Source organism: Gekko japonicus, unplaced genomic scaffold, assembly GCF_001447785.1.
Source record: "Gekko japonicus isolate JY-2015 unplaced genomic scaffold, Gekko_japonicus_V1.1 scaffold199, whole genome shotgun sequence".
Classification (NCBI taxonomy): Eukaryota; Metazoa; Chordata; class Lepidosauria; order Squamata; family Gekkonidae; genus Gekko; species Gekko japonicus.
In genome coordinates this window covers 486968-502257 of record NW_015168657.1, presented here as the reverse complement: position 1 = coordinate 502257, position 15290 = coordinate 486968, and the positions used below count along the sequence as shown (strand labels likewise).

The window sequence follows — 15290 nt, the reverse complement described above, 5'->3', positions numbered from 1 at the left end:
GAGGCAGCCCTGAAGCTTGGGGCAGCGGGAGTTTCTTTGCACACAGCTTGTGGGGCTGGCTGAGTGCCTCTTCTGCTTGCCCACCTCTTGGCTTTGCACCTCATCTTCTGCCAGGCATGGAGGGGCCCAGCTCGCCCAGGCTTCTTGCCTCCTGCTGCCTTGGCCCTCTGGTGCACGGGTGAGTCCCCAAAGTTTGACTCTTCTTCTACAAGTCTCTGGCGCTGGAGGTATTCGCCTCCTTCCCTCCTGCCTGCTATGGCTGCATAATTGTGAGAGATTTCTTAACATAGTGTTCCTGCCAGGGAAGCTGGGGACCCTGCCCATGATCCTCACAACAACCCTGTGGGGTAGGTTAGGTAGAGAAGGGGAGATTTGGCCCGGGGTCACTCAGCCAGCAGAGTGAGACTACAAACCTGGGTCTCCCCACATCAATCTGCAACTCTGACCACTGTGCAGTGCTGCCTCTACTGATCTGTAATGTTCCAGAGGTGTTGTAATGTAATACTCAGTTTCTCAAACGAGTGTATGCCTGTCTGTTGGTCCACTTAGGAGTCTTGATCCTGGTTGTGTGGTGGGCTAGTTGTGGCAAATGGTAGGGAAGCTCAGTATTTCTGTATACAGTTGTAGGGGCTTTATTGCAATGTGGTATGGCCTGATATTATGTTCTTATTCCAGTGTGGGGTGTGTGTGGGGCAATGGAAGCTGAGTGATAGGATCTCTCCTAGTGATTGCCAGAAGTGAGATGCGTCCTGGTCTTGTGTCTTACAGATAATCTTACAAATAGTCCTTTGCATTTATATCATGCTTTCAACTTTAAAAGGATCATAATGCTGATTGTGTGAACTTAGGCAAATCACAGGAGGTAGAGTAGGAAGGGTTGCATCAGTGCTTAGTTCTTGTGGCCCTTTCTTACACACCCAGGGAAATGCTGATCGCCATTTTGGGGCCAGGAAGCAATTTTTCTCCAGGCCAGTTTGGCCCAGTGATCCTGGAGGTTTTTTTTTTAATCATATTCTGGGCGTGGAACAGGGGTCACTGGGGTGTGTGTGGGGTATTGGTGAATTTCCTGCATTGTGGAGGGGGTTGGACTAGATGACTCTGGAGGTCCCTTCCCACTCTTTCAGTCTATGATTCTATAATTCATCTAGGCTAGCTGTGGGCACGCCAGGACCTCTGTCAGGCAGAAGCACCTGAGATCCTCCCCCTCCCCTTTTCCTTTGCCCGACTTGGAGGCGAAGGGAAGGGAGAGGGGGGAAAGAATGGATCCCAGGTGCTTCTGCCTGTCAGAGGGGCTGGTGCACACTTCCGGTGATGTCAGGGGGTGTGGCATATGCTAATAAGTTATGCTAATGAGCTACTGCAGCTCTTTTTCTACGAAATGACCCCTGACCATATCTGTATCATATTAATGTCCATGCCATAGCTAACTAATTATAAATTGTATTACTCCAGCATTAAAAAGATATGACCAGGACTGATATTCTCCTGTACATAAAAAGAAGTGACATCCAACATTTTTTTTGTAGTTGAAAATATAGCTCTTATCTTCTGACTCCCTTTATCCAAGTGCATGATTTATTGCTGCATTGGACAAGACAGTATGCAGTTGTAACCACATATGGTTTCATGTCTGATTCATGCCTTTTGGAAAACATTGTCTTGGAGAATGTCCAGTTCTTGCCAGCATCTACCGAAACAAAGCAGTATCTGTCAGTTTGTACAGTTAGGAAGCCCTGGGATTCTTGCCAAGCTTATTGGAAACCTGGCCAAAATGTATGATTGTGGTCTAAATGTCATCATCTGGAATGCACAAGGTGTAATAATAGGTATTTTATTAATTTTGTCTCTACAAATTAAAAGCCCTATCACTATTTTTAAGGGTCTTCCCCTTCAGTACACTCTCTCGTTGTGTTCCCCTGGGTTCAGTACTTGTTAATGAGAGTTCATCTTAAACATTTATCTTTCATCACCAGGAGAGTGGTGTGTAAGTCCTTGGATGATTATTGTTTTCACTTGCTTTTTGTTGGAAATCTTGGTAGAGTCAAATATTAAGGGCTACAACCTTAATTAATCAAGCCAGTTTAACTGATTAAAATCTCTTGCTCAATAAATTTTTTTGCCTCAATTAACTGGGCCATCACCTGAGTGCAATGTTAATTGTTCCAAGGTGAACACAGACTGGCTTATTTTAGGCGCCTACAGAACAGAGTCTGGGATGTATTAAATTTCTGGGGACCTTCAGCTGTCCTTTTCTTTGAGAAAAATTTCCTTTTTTGTTTTTGTGGATGAATATTGCAAAGTATACAAATATTGCATGCTGAAGAGAGGTGAACTAAAAGTGAATGTATGTTGAGCATCCCATGTTCAAGGATATACATTTTTGTGCCCAATTGGTCCTAACCCATTCCAAGGCTATATTGTATGGGAAAGAAGCTTTCAGTGATATCACCGGTGATTGGTTGGATGGTTATGAGTGGGAACTTTCCTTTCTAGAGCCAATTGTGAGAATTCATACATTTTATAGTTTATGGATTATGGCCAAGATTATCAATTGGATGCTGAGCATGAAAGTAAACCTATCCATTGAGTCTTTTTCATACTGTAGAAGGACCTACCTTCTATAGCTGTGTTGTTCAAATTTAAGTGAAGACCGTGGCTTCATTTTCTAAAAAAAACTTTTTTATTAGGATCACAGTACCACTGAATCTACCAGTGGTGAAGAAGATACCAATTTGGACTTTCTCACGAAAGGCTCAACAGATGATATGTACATGAAACTAGTAAGCACTTTTAAAGAAATACTTTAATTATCTTAAGACCCAGGATTTCTGTTTAGACAAAAAGAGAAGGAAGGAAGGAGGAAGTCAAGCCCGAAGATTACCGTGGGGAGGATGACCTCACTATTTGCATCTCAGAATATGAACTGAACCTTGGTACTTTCTCCTCTGCATTTCTCTCAGCATTTACTGAATTCTTTCACAAAACTTATACCAGGACCCACATGATTGAGTAACTTAAGCCCCATATATTGACAACAGAAAACTATGTTTGTGGCTATAAAATAGAGTGGGGGACAGTAAATGATGGAAACATATCATGAAAAGGATCAAGCTGTTGTATGTGAATGGCATGGGAGAATGATATCAGGGTGGTTAACATTGTGAACTGGAAGGCAGGCTAGATGCAGACACTTTAACACTATATAGGCTTGTTATTGAATACAATGGAGTCTGGTTTTCTCCAGATTCATATAGAGCAGGTAATAAAAATCCACTTGCCATATTGATGCACATGCACAAATTAAATGGCAGCAATGCAATGTAGCAGTATGTAAACCAGGACTGTCCCCCCCCCCCAAATTCTTTACCAAGGTTATTTAAATTCCTTTCTAAGAATTGTTGAATTTTGCATTCTGTGTACATTTTGAACAGGTAATGTGGATATTTATTTTATTTATTTATTTATTTCATGGGATTTCAATCCTGCTCTCCCCCGCAGAAGAAATTTGTGCTTCTGCACTATGGTCATTGCATGTTAAATATATAAACAGACACACATACAGAGCTTTCCTGTTGTTGGCTTCAGAATGTTTCATGTGCTTCACATGTGGTAGTGCAGATTAAATAGTCACACAATGGGAATGCCATATTCTTAGGATTTTGGGGATAGCAACAACTGGTTGGATCTAGACTCAGTTTTCTGTCAGTGGAATGGAACTCTTCCGCCTCCACTTCCACTGCAGCCTACGGATCTCTATGAAATAGTGCTTCTGAGTGATAGTTAATCCTGAGGAATGACACAAGGGAGGTATTGCAGTGAGAAAAGGAAATCAGTGGAAATTGCCAATTTAGTCTGGATCCAAGCCAGTATATCTAATCAAGTGGCAGCCTTTTTGAAAGGCCTGTTTTTCCCTTCATGATCTACCCGTGAGTGCTTTGCACTGCAAGCTGTCACCTTCAAAAGTACAAACTCACATTACAGGCAGAGTTCTGAACTGGTAAGTATAGAGAATTATAGAAAGGTGGCATTCCTTTGCAATTCGATTGCTATATCCCCTGTAATATATCTTTGAGTATTAAAGGAGCCCTAAGAAAATGGTGTTTTTGAAGAACAGGCTACATTACACTTTCAAATAAAAAAGTGATAGGTTCTCTTCTCCCCAACAAGCAAGTAATTTTAAATCTTCAGTGCTGACTTAACAAGAAAATAGCTTGAGTGACAGCTTACTGTGTTTTTGAAATGTGTGTTTTTGGTTTGCTGCATCATACATACAAAATAATAAAGCCTGTGTTTAGTAGGAATCTTTTTTCAGCTTGAACATTAGTATAGCATCAAAATGTATATCCTTGAATCGGTCCTACCCAAACATCAGCTGAATCTATTTATTTGCAAGCTTCAAGAAAGGGGGACTCTTGTTAATATTTCCCAGTATTTCTGTGACATAGTACTAGTTGGCACAAGGACTACTTGTATGTCTGCAGCGTACAACATCTATTAGTTTTATATTTTTCAACAGTATAAGGCGTCTCTTAAAATGATGCAGCATCATATCAGAGGACAGAGTAGCTTTATACGGTTTTTTGCTGCTGTTCTCTTCCTGCTTCTTGTTTTCTCAGTCACTCAGAATCAGGCATTTCTTATTTACCTGGTTACAGAAAATTGATGCCAATGAGCACATATTCTGTATTAGAAATCAAAGAACTTTCTACATTATTTGCAGAAGCACAACATGTAAATTGTAGAACAGATGTTGCTAACTCCAAATTAAAGAAAACACTGCACATTTCTGTGTGAGACAAGATCTGTCTTGAAAAGCTTTGTCAAAATATAGCAGTGTCTTCCATAGTCTGCAAAACTGAGTGTCTTATTTCTGGACAGATTTTTAGAATGGAAGTTTAAAAATACAGAAATAAAATAAATAGGATTCATATTTTGTGAATGGTATGTTCGGGATAACCTTTAACTCTTTGTGTGTTGTTTGTGTTTTTAGAATGTTGGTAACGAGACAGAAAAAGATATGATGGAGAATCAGCAAGTTCTGTCAGAACAACCAGAAAATGTGTGTATTGAATTCCCTTTATTTCTTAAATTTGAAACCATTTTAATGTAAAATAGTTGATCCTACTGGCAATTTTTTTAAATCATAAAAATATTTTTCCCTTTTGTATAGCAAAATTTTGAATACATTAAGTGGCCAGGGGAAAAAAACCTTTATAAAATTAAATAAATGAGTTTAAAAGGGTTTAACAATATACCTACTTTGAGTTCTTTCTTTTTCTTTTCTCCCCTTCCAGTTCCGCAATCAATTAAAGCAATCCAAGTCTTCAGCAGTAATCCCCATCAGTTTACATGAGATATCTTTGACGCCTGCACCATCGTTTTCTCCAGAGACAGAATTCAGCACCCAAAGTATGGACCTTTTATTTACAACTGTGAATACCTTGCATTCTGTACTGTAATCTGCATAATTCTTTTTTTAAAGTTTAGATTAATGTTTTAGTTCTTTGGATATCATGTGCCCTTTCAAGATAACACTTTGATGTACAGGAAAAGATATGTTTATTCTCAAAGTGCAATTATTCTACACATTTAAGTTTCTTGTGTTTTCTCTCTCATTTGGTCACAGGAACTATGTCTGGTATAAATTTAATAAAGACATTGCTGGCCTTTGACCCCAACAAAGTACTCTTTACTAACATGATATGAGAGTCAAATAAACTTAAAAGTAAGCCTTATATGTAGGGTTGCCAGCTCAGGATCGGGAAATACCTGGAGACTTTGGGGGGTAGAGCCTGAGGGGGATGGGGTTTGGGGAGGGGAAGGACTTCAGTGGGGCGTAATGCCACAGAGTTCCACCTTCCAAAAGTGGTCATTTTCTCCAGGTGAACTGATCTCTGTCGCCTGGAGATCAGTTGTAATCCCTGGAAGCTGGCAACCCTACTTGTATATGAAAACCTTGGGGTTGCATTGAGGATGCCATCAGGCTTGGTTTATCAGTTTTTTCTTTGGGTTGATTTGACCCAACTTTTAGACTAAAGAGCTACCTTGATACTTATGATGAGTATATTTCCTTTTCGGTTACTTTCAGTTGTATCAAAAGTATTTCTAAATGCAGTGCCACAGATGTTTCCCTTTGTCTTTCAGAACAGGGCAATCGGCTCTGACATGTCCAGTTCGCCCCCTGTATGTATCAGTGAACTCAGAGGTCATTTTGGGGGGGAACGCGGGGGAACACAGTTCCCCTGGGTGAGGTGCGGGGGCGGGGCACACGATGAAGTCCCGCCCCCTGCTTCTGGCCGCCCCGCTTCCAGCCCTCATTCAGCCAGGAGGAGGCAGGAGAAGAGGGAGGGTAAGTTGCTTCCTCCCCGCCTCTCCCCACCCCTGCCTGCCTGGGGCCAGGGAGGGCCTTGGCGGGGCTTCCTCGCACTCCCGCCGGCCTTGCAGGTCCACCGCCGAGCCCCTGATGCAAGGGGGTGTGGCATATGCTAATGAGTTATGCTAATGAGTTCCCCTAGCTCTTTTTCTACGACACGACCCCTGAGTGAAATGTTACCTTCCATTTCAATGTATCTGAGGAAGTGTGCATGCACACGAAAACCCATACCTTGAATAAAACTTTGTTGGTCTTAAAGGTGTCACTGAACTCAAACTTTGTTCTATTGCTCTGATGAAAGATACATGTGGAAATTTTGGATGCAATCCATTATCCTTGATATTAAAGTCTTATTTAAGATAAAAGTGTATGGAACAATGAACTGTAAATGTTGGAGATTTAACCACCCAAACATGGATTTTAAGCATATTGCATAGTCATGTAAATCCACAGAAAAACAGAAAGACATTATAAGTACCATAAAAGGTATTATTAGTTATGAACTTGTATTTGATCCACCGGTACTTTTTTTTAGGATTTCTTAAGAATGTGGTTAGGAAAAGCCAACTAAAGTTAGAAGTTTATTAATACTGCTCACATCCTAATTATAAAATATTGGAAGTAATATAAGCTCCCTTCAAAGGAAGAATGAGGAAGGAGGTTTTGACGCACTATGCTAATGAACAAACTAGCACACTATAAAAGGCTATGGGAAAGCATGAAAACTAACCATCTGTCATTCTTGGAACAATGGACTCCTTTTATTTCTTACTGGAACAAATTCAAGCTGTATGAGAATATGAAACAAGAAATATTGGCTGCGAAGACATACTATGTGAAGTTTTGTTTGTTACGAGGGGGGTTTCTGTTTCTCTTTGTAATATTTTATAAGAACACAATACAATTTAAATTAAAATGGTGCTCTAGACCATAAACGTGTTTTGCAAGTAGAAAACAAGCACAATAGGGAACAGATTTGAATCAACCCTTACCCTTATTTATATCTATGCCTGCAGAGTTTTTAATAAGGAGAGTGAATTCATTCCCCCCCCCACCCGAAATAGGGTTGCTAACTCCAGCTTGGGAAATGTCTGGAGATTTGGGGGTGGAGCCCTAGGAGGGCAGAGTTTGGGGAGGGGAATTACCTCAGTGGGGTATAATGCCATAGGGTCCACCCTCCAAAGCAGCCATTTTGTCCATGAGAACTGATCTCTGTAGTCTGGAGATCAGTTGTAATTCTGGGAGATCTCCAGGCCCCACCTAGAGGTTGGCCACCCTAACCTGAAGTGGCACCATCAGTTCACCTAATTCTAAAGTCCAGGCCTTAGGGCTGATTCACATGTTACCTTACCGCTTCTCTCTTCACTCACAGAATGCTAAATGAGCAATGTAATATGTTAGCTATTGGGCTCAGAAATCATTCTCAGCTGTGGGAATTTTTTCAGTCACCAAAGCTCCACTGTGCACCTTGTAGAGCACAGATGTTGCTACAGCTGAAGTTCATACATTCTTGTGAGTGGAACAACCAGCTGGTAGCAGTGAAAAGCAGCACTAAAAAGGCAAGAGATTCAGGAGTCATAGTTTATCAAAGTGCCATGTGATTCTTTCCTATATGCTCTCCTACATATGAACCAAGAAAATTTATTGAAAGGCAGGTTAGGCAACATCATTGCATTTAAGAGGATTGCTGTAATCCTGAGAGTTCATATATTCAAAGCAGTGTTATTACAATGCCTTGAAAGCATTTATTTGAGATTATTCTCCTTGACTATTCTGGGACCTGGAGAAGGCAATGATTCAATTTAACTTCTGTTGGACTACTCAAAGTGTACTTATAAAATCTATGCATGTTTCATTTTAATTGCTTTTATTGCTGTTATATTGCAGTGAGCTAGCCTGTTTTTCTCTGTTGCGCCAATCAGATTACTTTGATGAGGATGCACATGCAGACTTGAACACTGTTTCTTTTTCGTATAGTGCTTGTGCTTCAATTGTCTATCATCTTTTGTCTTTGTAGGCAGCTTTCCACCACCTTTGGTACTACTGGATCCAGCAACATGCCCAATAGTTCCTGGCCAAGAAATGACTATAGAAATATCTAAGGGACGATCAGGCCTTGGCCTCAGCATCGTAGGAGGGAAAGATACACCACTTGTAAGTCCCTTGTTTTGTTTTAACACTACTACAGCTGGAGCCAGTTTGGTGTAGTGGTTAAGAGCTGCGGACTCTAATCTGGAGAACCAGGTTCGATTCCCCACTCCTCCACATGAAGCCAGCTGGGTGACCTTGGGCCAGTCACAGTTCTTTCAGAGCTCTCTCAGCCCCTAAAAATAAGATTTGGGAGTGGAGTCTGGGAAGGGTGGGGTTTGGGGAAGGGAGAAACCTCAGTGGGGTATAATGCCATAAAGTCTGCTCTCCAAAGTAGCCATTTTCCCCCTACAGAACTGACCTCTGTAGTTTGGAGATCAATTATAATCCTAGAAGATTATGAGGCACTGCCTGAGGGTTGGCGACCCTAGTCCTCATGGTGCTGTGAAATAGCAGGCAGGGGCTGACGTCGCCTTCTGCACTCCTCCTTACAAAGCTCTCTGATCAGGAAGTGTGCGGGGGGGGGGGAGGGCTTTTAACATGGGACTTCAGCCATACCATATAAAGTGAGACTTGACTGGTACTTTTAGATCTTCCTAAAGAACACTGGTGAATACTTGCATGGCTTCCAGCTCCATTAAAACATATCACCAATGTATATGATTACCTGCTGTGTTATTTGTCATTAGAATATAACACTGAGTTAAACCCTTTACCCAGTTCTGTTGGCACTGACTGGCAGGGCTTTCCAGGGTCTTCGAAGCAAAGATCATTCCTAGCCTTGGTCTCTGAGAACTATTTGTCCAGAGATACCAGGGATTCCTATGAGAAGGAAAAATGGGACGAGCCTAAAGAACCGAAGGTGGCTCCATAAAAAGCTTTCTAAGGACTTGAAAAATAAAAAGACTTATTCAGAAAGTGGAACCAGTGCTTATATAGAGAGAGTTAGGAAAGCTAAAACTCAGTATGAGCTTAGGCTAGCGAGAGATGCTTAAAACAACAAAAAAGGGTTCTTTTCTTATGTTCAAAGTAAGAAAAAGAGCAAGGACATGGTAGGCCCATTGCAGGGACAGGAAAGTGAAATTGTAACAGGTGATGAAGAGAGGGCAGAACTGTTCACAATTCCTACTTTTCCTCAGTCTTCTCTTGCAAGAGAAATGGTGTTCAACATGGCAAAAACAGAACACATGGAGGGAATGGAGTTGCAGCCAAGGATTGACATAAACACCTAGTTTCTTTAAATGGAATGAAGTCTTCGGGGCCAGATGGGCTGCATCCAAGGGTACTAAAAGAACTCGCGGATATAATTACTGAGCCTCTGTCCATTGTTTTTGAGAACTCTTGGAGAACAGGTGAGGTGCCAGAAGATTGGAGGTGGACAAATGTTGGCCCCATCTTCAAGAAGGAGAAAAATGAGTGTCCGGGTAACTACCAACCCGTCAGCTTGACGTCTATACCTGGGAAAGTTTTAGATCAAATAATCAAACAGACAGTCCTTGAGCATTTAGAAAGGACGGCTGAGATTACTAAGAGCCAGAATGGGTTTCTCAAGAACAAGTCATGTCAGACTAACCTTATCTATTTTTTTGAGAAAGTAACTACCTTGCTGGATCAGGGGAATGCTGTAGACATAGTTTATCTTGATTTTAGTAAGGCTTTTGATAAGGTTCCACATAATGTACTTGTTGACACACTGGTAAAATGGGGTTTGGATCCTATTACTGTTAAGTGTATCTGTAACTGTTTGACAGATCGCACCCAAAGAGTGCATGTGAATGGTTCCTCATCTTCTTGAAGATGAGTGACAAGTGGAGTGCCTCAAGGATCTGTCCTGAGACCTGTTTTGTTCAACATCTTTATCTATGATTTGGATGAAGGGATAGAGGGAATGCTTATTAAATTTGCAGATGAGATTAAACTGGGGGGATAGCAAATGCGGTAGAAGACAGAGTCAGGATACAGGATGATCTTGACAGGCTGGAAAACTGGGCTAAAAGAAATTTAATGAATTTCAATTAGGATAAATGTAAATGGGTATGTTTAGCCTGGAGAGGAGACTACTGAGAGGTGATAGGATAACCAAGTACTTGAAGGGCTGCCATCTAGAGGATCTTTTGGAGTTGTTTTCTGTTGTCCCAGAAGGTCAGACCAGAACTAATGGGTTGAAATTAAATCAGAAGAGTTTTCGGCTAAACATTAGGAAGAACTGACAGTTAGAGGGGTTCCTCAGTGGAACAGGCTTCCTCGGGAAGTGGTGAGCTCTCTTTATTTGGAGTAGTGGTTAAGTGCATGGACTCTAATCTGGGAGAACCGGGTTTGATTCCCCACTCCTCCACTGGCACCTTGGGCAAGCCATAGTTCTGGCACACCTGTTCTTCCAACTCTATGATTCTGTGATTGAACCTCAGACACTCTGTATGCAAAGCACATACTCTGCTGAGTGCAACCCCTCTGCTCTGGGACAGATTGTTGACTCTGTTTTTGCTGTTCTATAAATGAGTTCTGCCATTTAATATAACATCCCCTCTCAGTATGTTGGTGTTTCATGTATTAATTCTGTTCCATTATCACAAGATTTAAGAAGGTTGCAAGGCTAATTTGTAAGCTGTTTAAACAATAACTCCAAAATGCACACATTTCGTTTTTACATAATTACTAATGCAAGCTTGCAACAACTGCAAACTTTGTTCTGAGGCAAAACATAAATATTTCATTTTTGGTGGGGAAGATGCCAACCTCAGATGGATCCACTTTTTTGTGTGTGTGCCTTATCCCTCCCTCCTTCCCCACATGAGCTCACAACCGTGGTATTAGGTCATTTTATTTTTATTCTTGGGCTCCAGCATCAACAAAGGAGGACTGAGGGAGTGTGTGAAGCCCCTCCCAGAGCACGTGACCATTTAGGAGCCAGACACTGACCCCTTGATGCTTAAGAGATCTACCCTAAAGATTAAAAGGGCTGCAAAAAAAATTGCAGCAGACGTATCCCAAGAGGCCATTCAGTTCTGTGACTGAGCTCAGGCCACCAATATAGTGGCTAGAAGGAACATATGGCTAAAGCATTGGAAGGTGGACCCTCTGTCTAATTCATATTTATCCGTAAAAAACAAAAATGGGAGCAGAAGGATTTTTGGAGCTCCTACACCTTCAGCTATAGGTACAGATTCCAGCAGAGACGGTTCCCTCCTATCAAACAGGATAGGAACAACAAAAGAAAGACCAACCACCTGACTCTATGGTTGAGGGGCAACTCTAGCAGTTTCCCCACATCTGGGTGGACTTTATGACTGACCAGTGGGTACTCTCCATAATCAGGAAGGGACACAGGATAGAATCCCCCCCGCATCACTTCTTTGCTTCCCCACTTCCCAAGACAGAACAAAGATACCTTTCTTCTGTTGTGACCTATCCAACATTTAGTGAACAGTGGAGCAGTGGAATTGGTGCCCTTAGGAAAGCATTTCCATGAGATTTATTCCATCCTATTTGTAGTCCCAAAAAGATGCAGGGACTGGAGAGCAATTCTAAATCAAAAAGGGGTGAACCTATGGATGAAGAAGTACAAGTTCCGGATGGAATCACTAGGCAGCATTCTGCAGAGTATTCAGCAGAATGATTACATGGCGTCCTTGGACCTTCGATATGTTTATCTGCATATTCCAATTCACCCAGCTTCCAGACAGCTCTTCCTTTTTTGATTTTCAGGGCCAGCATTTCAAATACAAGGTACTGGTAGTTCTAATAGCCTACCTACAACAACAATTAATCCAGCTTTATCCTTAACTAGACGATATCCTCCTCAGAGCCAAGGAGGCAGATTTGATGAGCAAGGACACCAAGTTCACTATCCAATCTCTTCAGGCACATGGCTATCTGATCAATGGTTTATAAAAGCCATCTCACACCCTCCAGGGACATAGTCCACTTAGGAGCCAGGATTCAGACTTAGGGGTCAGGATTCAGGATTCAGATGAGGATAGCCAAAGTGTCTCTGCCTGCAAAGAAGCAGGTAAAATTGTTAGAAGTGGTTAAAGAAATCTGGCAGAGGTCAGTGGACATCACGTACCAGTCAGCAATACTGGGGCTGATGATCTCGTACATAGATCTGATTCCTTGGGCCCACTTCCACACCAGGCCTTTACAATGGACTCTTCTTTCTTATCAGAAGGAGACATGCACGCGCGCACACAAGGGAGCACAAATAAGTCAAGATACTGCCCCCCCCCAGAAGTCACTAAGCTAGTGATCTTTGCCACCAAATCTGATAAGGGGAGTCAGTTTCTTACATCCTCCTTTGTTGTTCAGTCGCACAGTCAAGTCCGACTCTTCGCAACCCCATGGACCAGATCACACCAGGCCTTCCTGTCTTCCGCCGTCCTCTGAAGTTTGCTCAATTTCATGTTCGTTGCATCTATGACACTGTCTAACCATCTCATCCTTTGTCATCCCCGTCTTCTTTGGCCTTCAGATTTTCCCAGCATCAGGGTCTTCTTACCTGCTGGTAATTACAGATACCAGCAGAAGGGGCTAGGGAGCACACTGTAAGGATCCAAGGCAGATGGAGACCATAGGAAGAAATGAAAACTATGAACTGGCTGGAACTAAGGGCAGTCAGACTAGCACTGATGGCCTTCCAGAACCTATAACAAGTATGCGCTAGTGCGCACAGTCAGTACTACAGCCAAGGTGCACATCAATTAGCAAGGAGGTACCAGATGGATGGTGCCCCTCTGGGAGTCCAAAATCCGGTTTGATTGGGTGGAGAAAAATTTGGTAGCTCTGAAAGTGGAACACCTATAAGTCTAAGAAACCTCCAAGCCAACTGGCTGAGCAGGAAGGATTTTAGATCTAGAAAAGATCTTCCAGCAAAATCATACTTCATTTCAGGATTCCTATCTTGGATCCTTTTACCACACCAAACAACAGTCAGGTTGCCAAGTTTCTAACCAATTTCTGTGATCCCAGGGCAGAGGGCAAGGACACACACACTTTCCCTTGACCCAGTGGTCTGCTGTATGCCTTCCCTCCAGCCACACTGAACAAAGAGGCAGCGGAGGTGATTTTTATAACTCCCTTCTGGCACAGACGTTTTTGGGTCTCAGAGCTAGTGAAGATGTCAGTATCTCCACTGTGGAGATTGCCAAGCAGATGGGTTCTCCTTGTACAAGAATCAATTCACCACCCAGACCCTATTTGACTCCAGCTGACAGTTTAGAGATTGAATGGGCAGATTTAGAAGGACTGAGCCTTCCAAGTTAAATAGTTGACATCATGACACAATCCAGAAAATCTGCTTCCAGTCATCCGTATAATCATATTTGGTTGGCATTCAAAAGTGGGCCAGTGCCAAAAAGCTGAATCCACTGAAACCTACTTACAAAGACATCATTCCTTTTCTCCACAAAGGTAGGGATCAAGCTCTAAGACCAGATGCCTTAAAAGACAGGTTGCTGCCCCGGTGGCTGTGTTGGATTGCAAAAGACTGTAATTTTTCTTCTCATGGGCATATTAGACATTTCCTTGAAGGAGCCATGCAGTTGGCACCTCCCGTTAGGCATAGGTTTCCTACTGGGAACCTTTATAAAGTATTACAGGCCTTGAGCAAACCTCCATTTGATCCTTTCAAATCATCAGAATCTAAAGTTTCCGTCTCGGAAGATGCCTTTTTTCTTTTGGAGATGACTTCTGCAAGAAGGATTTCTGAATTAGGCGGCTTATTGGCAGGAAGGAATTGTGTATGTTTCACAAGGACTCTGGTACTCAGGACAGATGCTTCCTTTGTGACAAAGGTATTTTCCCCTTATCATGTTAACCAAGACTTAGGGTGATTTCCCACAAGCGCTGCTCCGCACTCACTCCTCCCTTTTGCCCCGATGGTACGTGTCAATTTCACACAAGCTGCTGTGCGACCGCATTTTGCCCCGCAGCTTCGTGCGATTTTCCCCGTGTCCACTCAATCCTCAAAAAACAGGATTGAGTAGACACGGGGAAAATCGCACGAAGCTGCGGGGCAATATGTGGTCGCGCAGCAGCTTGTGTGAAATTGACACGTACCATCGGGCCAAAGAGAAGAGTGAGCGCGGAGCAGCGCTTGTGGGAAATCACCCTTAGTAATACCATCAGGGCTCATTTAGAGCTGGAACAAGCTGGAACAGCATTCCAGCAGTAAGAAGCCCAGGAGCAGCAAGCCCTGCCCCCAGCTCCCACCAGCCCTCAGTCGGGCCTGGAGGAGTGGGAAGCAGCACACACATGCTGCCTCCCTCTGTTTGTCGCCACCACCACCAGCCAGAAGGCAAGGTAAGTTGGTGGGGGTGTAGGGCGGGGACTTGTTTCAGGTGGGGGTAGCCAGGCTGGTCCAGGGGAGTGGCAGGGCCCTGATGGGGGGTGGGAGAGCCACGGGCAGCTGGGCTTCTTTCTAATATCTTTCTGTAAGCTTTTAATGTCTGTAGGAATGCTAATCTGTTTCTTCACCCCTCCCCTTGCCAACTAGATTTTGTGGGGGGGTTGCCTTAAAAAAAAAAAAAAAGGATGGAAAGGGAGACCGGGGCTCTGATTCTTTGGTTTAGGAGGCATGCATGCCTACCTGCCTGGGTTGTTGTAAAAGGATGGAAAAGGAAACCAGGGGCTCTTATTCTTTCTTCCTTCTTTTCTATTCCCATCTTTTTGCCTTCTTTCCAGCTCTCCCTCCCTCTCTGCCTATCTATTTGCTTTCTTTCCACTTCTTTCCTTTCTCCCTCCCTCCTTCCCCATCTCTTTTCTTTCTTTCTTTTGTTCCCTCCTTCTCTCTCTCTTTCTTTCCCTCTTTACCTCTTTCTCTGGGTGGGGCCTG

At 42.8% G+C, this 15290-nt stretch overlaps 1 protein-coding gene across 1 annotated transcript in view; it reads left to right on the top strand.

Annotated features, from left to right (window-relative positions):
• Positions 1-15290, top strand: part of INADL (InaD-like (Drosophila)) — a 250101-nt gene that overhangs the window by 183161 nt on the left and 51650 nt on the right. Inside the window, exons 31-33 of the mRNA XM_015415230.1 lie at positions 4991-5059; positions 5295-5409; positions 8391-8527. Coding sequence (XP_015270716.1) covers positions 4991-5059; positions 5295-5409; positions 8391-8527 — 321 coding nt within the window. The remainder of the gene's footprint in view (positions 1-4990; positions 5060-5294; positions 5410-8390; positions 8528-15290) is intronic.